The 12,214-nt window shown below is 35.5% G+C and overlaps 1 protein-coding gene across 1 annotated transcript in view; it reads left to right on the top strand.

Annotated features, from left to right (window-relative positions):
• The window catches only part of LRP1B (LDL receptor related protein 1B), a 1,963,100-nt gene that overhangs the window by 899,530 nt on the left and 1,051,356 nt on the right, over window positions 1–12,214 (top strand). Inside the window, exon 4 of the mRNA XM_025404289.1 lies at window positions 8,321–8,440. Coding sequence (XP_025260074.1) covers window positions 8,321–8,440 — 120 coding nt within the window. The remainder of the gene's footprint in view (window positions 1–8,320; window positions 8,441–12,214) is intronic.

Here is a 12,214-nt window from a genome sequence, read left to right as displayed (position 1 = left end):
ATAAGCAACAGCCTAATCTCTGCAAACCAGCTCACACTGCATTTTACTAGGCCAAAGAAACAGGGGTAAGAGGATGAATGATGTGACACAAATTATCACCATTCTAAAAATGTCAAGCATATGTCCTGCTGACAAGAGGGGCTGTCTGGCATGGTAAGTAGCTGTGTCAGCTTTTCAATCTTCAAGCATAAAAAGTGAGTGAAGTTCTTGTTTTTTTAATGTGCCACATAGGGAAAGAGTAAGATTTTCCTCATTACTGTGGTTCTAGTTGTTGGTTAAAAGGCATTTTTGTACATGTCTAATTTAAGAAGCAATTTTATTACTAAAATTTAGAATGAAATATCATCCCATTTTGTAAAATGATATCTCAGATAACTTATGTGTATGGAAAGGTGTTTATACAATTTTGTATTTCTAAAGGATTTCTGAAAGTTCTAATTTACTCTCTGAAACATAACCTGGAAACATATAAATAAAATAGCACAGCCATGTTTGCACTGTCTTGCTAAGTCCAATACATGATCAATGTGAGTTATTTGACTATAGATCACAAAGGCAGCAGCATAATGCTATTGACTATACAATGGTTGATCCGATAGCTATACAAATAAGATAGCAAACTGGTTGTTTGGTTTAGAGCTATTTATGTAAACAAAACTAATGAGGAAAAAAGACCTCTATTGGTAATAACTTGTAATGGTTGCAAACTGGTTGCCAACTTCTAATCACCTTTCTCTATTGTCCTGTTTTCACTCTAAGGGAGGTCAGCATGATTTATTTACATGTGTTTCCTAAATCATATACTTGCACACATTTGTGAAAATGCATCCTAAATCCCAATGATGTTACAAAGCAAAACAGCCCCTAAAAGCTATGCAAATTAGTATATTTCATAAAAATTGCTTGTCTAAATTGTAAATTGATCGATGATTAGGTAGCAAATTCAATGTGGATGTACATTGCTTCAGAGGGTGATATTTATATTTTATAGAAACAAAAGGTCAATGTAGAAAATCCTTATTTCTTATGATGAGTGTTTCCCTATCTGTTGGAGATTGTGCTTTCAGGTGAATTAGAGAACTTACCAAACAAACAAATGAAAAACTTCTCCAGGAGACATCAAGAGATGACAAAACTACAACTGAGTCATGTACCACCCAAAAATAAAAGCAAGAAAGAGAAAACCCTTCTAATATGAAAATAAACAACACCAAATTGCTTACAGTGTATATACATTATGACAGGATAACAATAGAAATTCTGTTGTACTAAACGGATGATTAAGCTTAAATGATAAAATGATAAAAAATATTATGATAATAAAAATAGTTACTATGTGTCAGCAATATTTTAAGAACTTTATATCACCTCATTTAAGCCTCCCAACAACCTGATGAGGTAGTTTCTATTATTATCCCCATTTTGGGGATGAGGAAAAGCGTGCAATGAGAGCTTTAGTCATGTACCCATCACCACTCATATGTAACAAATAACCTTGATATCTCAGGACTCAATACAATAATAACCCATTTTTTCCCTGATATCACAGTCCAGTTGGATTATCAGTGATTGACTTCCCAGGTGCTGTTTCAGGCTCTTTCCATTTTGGGCTTCTGCCATCCCAAGGGGTGAGGAGTCTGATGGATCCCCTGTGCCCAGATGGCTGATAAGTGTACAGAGAGTAGAAGGTTGTCAGGATGCTGTAAGCATCAGGTCAAGGAGTGGCACACACCAATTACTCTCTACATTATATTGGCTAGAAGACACAAATATGGCTCCAATCTAACTGGAAGACAACTGGGGAATGTCATCTTTTTATTTACCTAGAAAGAGGAAACAAGATTGATGCACATTTAACTATTCTCTGCCACACTCACATAGCCTGAAATTACTAAAAGAGTTGGAGGTAAAGCACTCTTGTTGCAGAGACCAAAGCCTCAACATAATATTCTACCACCATTCAGAAAACAAGATAAGTGGTGAAATAAATTTCAGTTTTACTATGAATTAATTTTTATCCTGTTAGACTCCCTCTTACTACTTCTTAGTAATACATTGATACCTATTTCTTGACTATTTCTAAATCAAGTGACTTAGAAGTTTTGATGTCTCAAAGCTACCCACTACTTGAAAACTGTTACCTTGCATTTTATAGAGAAGGTATATTCATATTTTAATAACAATCTCTTTTGCAACATTTCCTCCTTTACAACTTTGATAAGGGCCACATTAGTCCATTCTCACATTGCAATAAAGAACTACCTGAGACTGGGTAATTTATAAAGAAACAGGTTTAATTGGCTCACAGTTCTCACAGCCATGCTGTACAGGAAGCATGGCTGAAGAGGCCTCAGGAAACTTACAATCATGGTGGAAACCAAAGAGGAAGGAGGCACGTCTTACCTGGACAGAGCAAGAGGAAGAGAGAGTGAAGGGGGATGTGCTACACACTTTCAAACAATCAGATCTCATGATAACTCACTCATTATCATGAGAACAGCAAGGGAAAAACCTGCCCGCATGTCCAATCACCTCCCTCCAGGTTTCTACGCCAACACTGGGGATTAAAATTCAACATGAGATTTGGCTGGGAATGCAGAGCCAAATCATATCAAGGTCATAAAAAGATCCCTTAAAAACGGAACAAAGTAGATCTGTGTCAGGGGAATCTTCATCAATTGGATTGGTTTTGATTTGTGAAATGACAGCTTCTCTCTTTTTATTTATTTATTTTTGAGACAGAGTCTCACACTGTTGCCAGGCTGGAGTGCAGTGGCACTATCTCAGCTCACTGCAACCTCTGCCTCCTGGGTTCAAGCGATTCTCCTGCTTCAGCCTCCTAAGTAGCTGGGACTACAGGCGCACACCACCATGCCCAGCTAACTTTTTTGTATTTTTAGTAGAGATGGGGTTTCACCATGTTGGGGAGGATGGTCTCCATCTCTTTACCTTGTGATCCACCTGTCTCAGCCTCCCAAAGTGCTGGGAGTATAGGCATGAGCCACCACGCCCGGTGACAGCTTCTCTCTTTTAATCAAAAAGATAGCTTTATTTTATGATAATGCTGAGGAATATAGATCAGATACCGTGTTTACATGTCTGTGTTCTCACTTGCTTATTTGCTTCCCTAAGATACGAGTGGTCTTCCTACTTCAGTCTAATTTCCAAACTAATGATAATGTTACATAAGCCAATGGCTATGCTTCACTAAAGTCACTGGGTGAAGACTAATGGTTCAAGTACAAAATTTTTTTGCTGTATTCAAATAAGTTTTCTAACAAAATTAATCTGATATGCTTTTAACTATGTTCATAGTCATTATAGTGTTGCATGCAATGAAGCATAAACGCTCAGCAGTTCAAATAGATAACTATAATAATTAGTATTGCTTTCACAGTCTGCCAAATTTTAAATTTTAGTGTTCATATTGTAAGTTCTTCATGGTTCTTCATGATCTGTTAGCAGAATCAGTATTTACCATTTCACCTAATATAATAAACTGTTTAATCATCTCCTTTTCATTACTCTGCATATATACAAATCCTCATGCAGGATAAGTCTAACAAACTAAAAGCTAACTTGACTTTGTATATTTTGCTATTTTCAACTAACAGATCTCCTCCTAACCCTCAGAACCATGTTCGAGGTCTGGTCTTTCAGATGATTTTTTCCCCCGTTTTGCATTTCTTAGCTCTCCATATCACTACCCCCCTCTTTTCAGTGTTCACTCTCCATCTTCCAGAGATGTCAAATAAAGAGAGTAGAAAGATGGGATCCATAGTATTTGGACTTTCTACTTTGGATTGACACAGTGAAAAGGTGCAACTGGGCTCCAGGGATTACATGGGAAAATAATAAATTTGACTCACTGTGTGAATACACCTGCATTAAGGTAGAGACTAAATGAATTAGATCAAATCTCTACCCTCATTCTTTATATACTATAACCGAATCTATTTTCTGTGAGAAACCTTTCCTGTTTCCTCTTTCTGTTCCAACCCCTAATTATATTCACCTTTGTCTTCACTGCTCCACTCAAATGTTTTTTAACACCCTCAATAGATCCTATTAGGAAGACTAGTGCACTTTACTGGCTTCATCCATGTTTATTTCTCAATGAATTTAACATTGATTTCCCTGCTTGCTTCTGTAGACTACTCTTCTTCCTTAGATTTTGTGAGACTTTCTAGGTTCTTCACCTATGTACTTTATTATTTCACAGTTTTTCTTGGTGGTGGTTCTTATCGCTGATACCTCTTCTGTTTGATTTTCACATGAAGAAGTTCTCTGGGTTTTTTATTTGTATCCCAAACATTCTTTTTAAGGGAATGCTTCTTTATTCTTTAGGTTTCAGTGACCAACTTTATGCTTGTGACTTCCAGACTGATGTCTCCACTACAGACTTCTCTTCAAAGATAGACCCAAATTCTCACTTTCTCCCTGGCTATTTGTTGCCAATATTTTAAACTAAGTATAATCAAAGACAAATAATATCTTCTTCCCAAACTTGTGGTACTTCTGTTGTACTTAATTCATTTTATTACTACTACTCATTTAGTATCATTATGCTTTCACCAAGTTTTTGGCCATCTTTCTAGGCAAACATTCATAGTCTTCATTTATTATTTTGCCATTCCTAGTCACTTAGATAGCTTTGTTTCCTTTGCTATCTTTCTCTCTACTGTTAGATACTTTTGAACAATACAAGTCAGAATGTATCCCTACTGTCGTTAATAACCAGCTATGTCTCCTGTTGCCTAAACAGAAAATTCTACTTAATCCATGAATTACTTAACTTTGATCTGGCTCCAAACAACAATACCAGTCTCTCTCTCTTTTTTTTTTAACCATATCAAGCATTGTAGGTTAGCAATGCAGAATTCTTTATTGTTGCCTTTATTTCTTGTATGCTTTCGGTTCAGTTCTTTCTATTTACTTCTTCATATTGTCTTTTTTACCTAGGCTACATTCTCATTAATTTTGTCTATCAGAACTCTTATACTTTTAAGTCTCAACTCAAATTCAACTTCTACAACTCTTTCTCAGATATCCTCATGCATATTCAGCTTCTAGATGAATCTTTCTCTTTCTAAATCCTACCACTTGTACTTTTATTTAGCATATGTGTTTTGCTACTATGATTTATAAATACTGTTTTACATTGTTATTCTGTCTACGTAATTCCACTCACTTCCACACTCATATTGTAAATATTTTTTTTAATGAATTTTCATCTGTGGAACTGTAGCAGAGTGATTAGCATTGACTGTGTACTCAATAAATATTGAATTAAAATAGCATATAGATTCAAGTCAATTTTGACTTGATTCAAGTCAATTTTGAATACATAAAGTGTAGCACTGCTGAAGTGATATCCTTGAGTAGGTGAGAGGGGATGGGATTTTTGCATAGCATGTTAGGTGGGAGCTTTGATTATGAGTTCAACGAGCTGTGAAATCCAAGGAGAAGCAGTATATGCAGATGTGGGTAGAAATGGAGTATAAAGTTGGAAAATCTCTTCTGATTGCTTAAGTTTTCTCAAAGAGGTAAGAAGCAAGATCATCATATATGAGAGCATATTAGGAAGGAGGTTTGCAGAAGGAGAACTGCAAACCACTGCTCATTAAATAAAAGAGGACACAAACAAATGGAAGAACATACCATGCTCATGGATAGGAAGAATCAATATCGTGAAAATGGCCATACTGCCCAAGGTTATTTATAGATTCAATGCCATCTCCATCAAGCTATCAATGAGTTTCTTCACAGAATTGGAAAAAACTGCTTTAAAGTTCATATGGAACCAAAAAAGAGCCCGCATTGCCAAAACAATCCTAAGTCAAAATAACAAAGCTGGAGGCATCACGCTACCTCACTTCAAACTATACTACAAGGCTACAGTAACCAAAACAACATGGTACTGGTACCAAAACAGAGATATAGACCAATGGAACAGAACAGAGTCCTCAGAAATAATACCACACATCTACAGCCATCTGATCTTTGACAAACCTGAGAGAAACAAGAAATGGGGAAAGGATTCCCTATTTAATAAATGGTGCTGGGAAAATTGGCTAGCCATAAGTAGAAAGCTGAAACTGGATCCTTTCCTTACTTCTTATATGAAAATTAATTCAAGATAGATTAGAGACTTAAATGTTAGACCTAATACCATAAAAACCCTAGAAGAAAACCTAGGTAATACCATTCAGGACATAGGCATGGGCAAGGACTTCATGTCTAAAACACCAAAAGCAACGGCAACAAAAGCCAAAATTGACAAATGGGATCTAATGAAACTAAAGAGCTTCTGCACAGCAAAAGAAACTACCATCAGAGTGAACAGGCAACCTAGAGAATGGGAGAAAATGTTTGCAATCTACTCATCTGACAAAGGGCTAATATCCAGAACCTACAAATAACTCAAACAAATTTACAAGAAAAAAAACAAACAACCCCATCGAAAAGTGGGCAAAGGATATAAACAGACATTTCTCAAAAGAAGACATTCATACAGCCAACAGACACATGAAAAAATACTCATCATCACTGGCCATCAGAGAAATGCAAATCAAAACCACAATGAGATACCATCTCACACCAGTTAGAATGGCGATCATTAAAAAGTCAGAAAACAACAGGTGCTGGAGAGGATGTGGAGAAATAGGAACACTTTTACACTGTTGGTGGGATTGTAAACTAGTTCAACCATTATGGAAAACAGTATGGTGATTCCTCAAGGATCTAGAACTAGATGTACCATATGACCCAGCCATCCCATTACTGGGTGTATACCCAAAGGATTGTAAATCATGCTGCTATAAAGACACATGCACACGTATATTTATTGCGGCACTATTCACAATAGCAAAGACTTGGAATCAACCCAAATGTCCATCAGTGACAGACTGGATTAAGAAAATGTGGCACATATACACCATGGAATACTATGCAGCCATAAAAAAGGATGAGTTTGTGTCCTTTGTAGGGACATGGATGCAGCTGGAAACCATCATTCTCAGCAAACTATCGCAAGAACAGAAAACCAAACACCACATGTTCTCACTCATAAGTGGGAACTGAACAATGAGATCACTTGGACTCGGGAAGGGGAACATCACACACCGGGGCCTATCATGGGGAGGGGGGAGGGGGGAGGGATTGCACTGGGAGTTATACCTGATGTAAATGACGAGTTGATGGGTGCTGACGAGTTGGTGGGTGCAGCACACCAACATGGCACAGGTATACATATGTAACAAACCTGCACGTTATCCACATGTACCCTAGAACTTAAAGTATAATTTAAAAAAAAAAAAAAAAAGAAGAGAAGATGTGTGAAATAATTGTATGAGAATGCTGAACAGTAATTGAACTAAGGAAATACTATAGATAATTAAGTTTATAATACAATGCCCAATGTTCAGTTCAGAATGTTTCAGGTATTCTTTTACATATTGGACTTTTTTTAAAAAAATATAATTTCATTTTATTTCTGTAGCACCAGCTAAACTTGTGGCACATATCAATGTATTTTGAATCATTTAACTTTAATCTTCGAAACCCTTATTTGCCTTCCTGGGGAAAAGGGTAAAAACAATATTTTTGTAACAGTCCATTTATACCCCTATTTTCAGATAGTCATGCTTCTATCCAATATTTATCTAGTTTAGTGAATCTTATTTCTGTTAGAATTTATTTGTGTAATAAATGTGCTCCTGTCACTTCATCTCTATTTCATGCTTTTATCATATTCAATCCTAATTTGCTCTGAAGGTTTGCTAACTTTTGCTTTAATCATGTCTTTTCTCTAAAATGGTTCAGATATAATGAAATATATTATGTTCAGTATTTCTCTAACATTTTTCTACCAATGAAAAATAAAATATTGAGATGAACTATATTCACATTGATTGCTATGAAGGTTGCACATGGGTTGGTAAATCAAAACAAGCTCTCAAAAGATAGAAAATCAATTGATGTGTCAGATAGGAAAGACATAGATGGCAAAATCAACCGCTGAGTTGTCATCTTTCCTCTTGAAATAATTTAATTTACCAAAATTTGAAAGATTTTGTGGCTATGAACACAGTAATAAGCTAAAAAGCTGGAGACCAAACAGATTGATCTAAAATTTTATTTACAGTAATTCAAGCAAATGTAAACTAACATATTTTAGACATTTTTTTTTCTAGACCAATCATATAAACTTTCTGGGAGAACAATCAAGACTATATTGTAAGGATTGTGCACTGAGAAATAGAAACAATATTTACATATACAGCTAAATATAGAGAATATATTTGTTTTTCTTCTACAGAACTGTTATCCAATTGCCAACAGTTGAATTGTCAGTATAAATGTACAATGGTCGGAAATAGTACAAGATGTTACTGTGAGAATGGATTCGAAATAAAAGAAGATGGGAGAAGCTGTAAAGGTAAGTAAAACATATAACTCTATCAAATGTGGTTTATAGAGGCTTAGTTAACAGAAACGTAAGAAGACATCTTTGAGCACATACCATGTGCTCCACAGTGTTTATATTAACTTTTCTTTCTTGAGATTTAAAAGTTGCCCGCCAACCACAAACATTATTATAAGTTTATGAAAATCAAATTTCAGTTTTTTTGAGTAATTTCAAACTTGAGAAATGTCCACAGTGGGAAATGTTTGGGTTAACCAATAACACATTGATCTAATTATTTTAGCTTCCTATATGTTTTACGGCTGTTATATAGCTGCAGTCTAGTAGACATGTGTTATTAACTATGTTAGGTTAACAATTATTAATCATGTAATGTTCTTTATAATTTTTGCATTGGTATTCTGGCAGCTGCCATTTTACCCATAGCAATAATAATGTAATAATGAACATAAATGTTGATTTATTTTCCATGTCTGGATTCTTGCTTTTGTGAATGCTTTATAGCAAATGTTTATCATACAAAATGACTCCCTTCTTCCATACTGAAGAATTTTAGGATATCCTTCCATATGGATATCCATATTAGGATATCCTCCATATCCTTCCAGTGGAGTTGACTCCAATTATACATATATTAACATGTATATAGAACATATCCACAAAGTTATATGCATTGTTTTATGTGATACTTATAATCTATCTATATCTATCTCTACATATAATATTTCTAATCTATAATATAGCATATGTCTCTCTCTCTCTGCCTCTCTCTTTTCTTCTGTGTGCGTGTGTGTGTGTGTGTGTATTCAGAGAACAGCTGCATTGCCAAAGCCACTAATAAATAGAATACTTTCCAAAGAAATTAGTGCTTTGCTGATTATTTCAAATCTTTACTCTAATATTATCACCTTTACCTTAGAATCTTAAATTTGGAAGAATTCTTAGAGAGAATTGTTTAAAATCTTAATGACAAAAATGAGATTCTGATAGTTAATTGACTTAAGTCCACACATCCTCTTAGTAATAGAATTGGGACTGAAACTCAAGTCTGCAGAGCCCACTTAGTCTTATCCTGAAGAGGCTCATTGACTTTTCAGGTACATTTGGGAATTGGATTTTAGTTTGTTGTTTGCTTTGTGCATAATACCAATGTTATAAAAACATTTATTATCAAGTGTTTAGCAGACTCGGAGACTGCATAATCTGACCACAGGGAGGCCAAACTCGCATATTCATTTGACTCATGTCATCATGTCATTTTAAAACAACATTTAAAAATCTGAAAATTGCACATGAAAGTTCAGATGTTCTGGAAAATAAGGGCAACGCTAGATGCCTCATAATCACAGAAGTCAGCCAGATTAAAATGGTGCCAGACATGAATGATGCCTTTGAACATTCATGCTCTTTCCACTTCCAAACAGCCCTTGCCATTCGTACATGTTTGACTTAGATACCTATTCCGCATTCTTCTCACTCATTTACTACACCTGACTCCTATAGTAATGAAGATCTGCAGTTCCTTTTGCAAGGGTGGAGATGAGTTAAATACGTAGTTCCTGAGTGTGGTTAATTAATTGCTTTTATGTGTTTAATTAAGCACATAAAAACAACCACAACCATAATGAATTTCTTCTGTGGAACATTAGTGAAGAATTGCACAGCAATCATTTTAGAAGTCACAGTGGGAGAGGAGCTCTTTGTACTTTCTCTATACTCCTTGAGAGCCAAGTCTGAGCATCATTAGGCTTTCTCGAAACTGTATTTCCAAGTAGCTCTCTGTCTTTAAAGGAGAAAAGAAGGCAGCATTACAAGTGATGGTATGCCTATTCCTCTGTGGTCAATGTTGTGGAGTTCCACCTCAGTGCATTCTGGTTAAGTAGAAAGAAGAGATAAATGAGCATATTGCTCTCCTGGACAGCATAATCATATCAGAAAAACTGAAATAGAAACCTTTAATGTTAAAGGTGAAAAATCTGTGAAAATAGATAAGAATTATTACTGCCATCTGGGACAGACTTTACCAAATGCAAGCCTTAATTTCATTCAGTATTGCTGTAGACTTAATTCCAAACACTGTATTTTTTCTATTGCCAAAAGCATTTACTTCAAATGGACATCCATGATTGCTGGCTATTACATGAGTCTGAAGAAACCTGAGTTTGTGAATGTCGTACAGATGCATAGTTCACAATTTAAATGGTCTTATGCTACTCAGCAATCTTTTTGCTTTCTCATAGTAAACTCTCTTCTTAGCTTGGATATTCCCAGAAGTCAACTCTGAAACAAGGATTCACATGAATGTTTTCCTTTATTTGCCATTGTAACTTTCTCTTTTTCTTTTCTTTCCTTTTCTTTTTATTTGGGGGTGTGGTGGGGCTGAGAGGATACAGGAGAAAGGCAACGCCATAGTTGGAGCAATTAAGCCAGCTACAACAAAGGGTGACTGAAGCTTAAGTATGTGGCACAACTCTAGCATGAGAGACAAGGGAACTCAGGCATTTATACACTCAATTTCTGAAGGGCAAATCTGTCTGTTTTTGTGTTAGAGGTGGCATTACCCTCCTGGAAACTTAACTGGCCTTGAGTCCTGGCAGAGCTTCTGGCGGGAGAGGAGGAAGGGTTTGGAAGTATGCTCAGGCACAGATAAAGATCCCTATGATTATAGAATCACACTGAACAATCTGAGGGATTTGAGCAGACAGCATCTGCTACAGTGCCCTTGACCCTTCCTTTCAATTTCTTCTTTATTCTCTCAAAATATGTTTTCTTAATCTATTCTCTTTTGTCTTAGTCACTGGCTTTATTTTCTGGATGCCATCTTGTATTCTTCAAATTACTCTCTCTCTTCTATTTACTTGTGTACCCATCCATTCTTGTTTTGCTCTCATTTCAGAAGAGCTTTACTTCTTCTAGTCTTTTTTCATACATATTTAAAGTCCCACTCACCCAAACTTTTTGTCTCAACTCGGTCCGTTGGTTCATCAATTTCCACCTCTTTCTTATACATCTTTAAACACTACATTTCCACTGGCTAACACTGTAGTCAATAAATATTCTCCCATTTCTTCTATTCTGAAAGAAAACAAAAACAAAAATAGAAATACAACAAATATCCACTTTATCCTATCTCTTCCTATAGCCATCATTCCTGTCCCCTCCTCCTTTGTTATCCACTAACTTTAACAATCAACTACATTTGCTTTCCCAATTATGTTTTTTTTTCACTTCATTCCTCCATTTACTGCTATCTGGTTTCTCATCCTATTTTAGTAAAGCAACTGTAAATATCTCTTTTCCCTTAAAATCTAGTTAAGACTGTTTAAAACCTTCACTTTTATTTTCTAAGGACTGTTAGAGGCTTCTCAGTATATCTGCAGTTTTCCAGAGCTTCTATATTCTTTATAATCTTGACTCCTAACTCCATCTTCCTATTTATATATCATTTTGAGAGTATATATGGATTTTCCCCATCCCATACTCCTCAACTCAGAAGTAAAAGTCAGCTCTTTTCCTAGAGTTTCCACAATTATAAAATCCACGCAAACAAGACAATTTGTATATGTAGTAAGATTTACTGAAGACTTAGTAGGAAAAGGTTTCATATCACAACACACAAATAATTTCAAATGTAATTTTAGACATCCCTATATTGAAACCCTTATGTTACCCCTCCACTGGGGATTTTTTAACATGCCGGTTGAGGTTTCTTTTTTGTCATATTGCTTCTGCCACAAAATTGGGTTGTATTTTTCCACATAAATTCTCTAATTCTCTAATAACAAC

The sequence above is a fragment of the Theropithecus gelada genome, chromosome 12 (genome assembly GCF_003255815.1).
Source record: "Theropithecus gelada isolate Dixy chromosome 12, Tgel_1.0, whole genome shotgun sequence".
NCBI lineage: Eukaryota > Metazoa > Chordata > Mammalia > Primates > Cercopithecidae > Theropithecus > Theropithecus gelada.
This window is presented reverse-complemented; position numbering and strand designations above follow the sequence as displayed.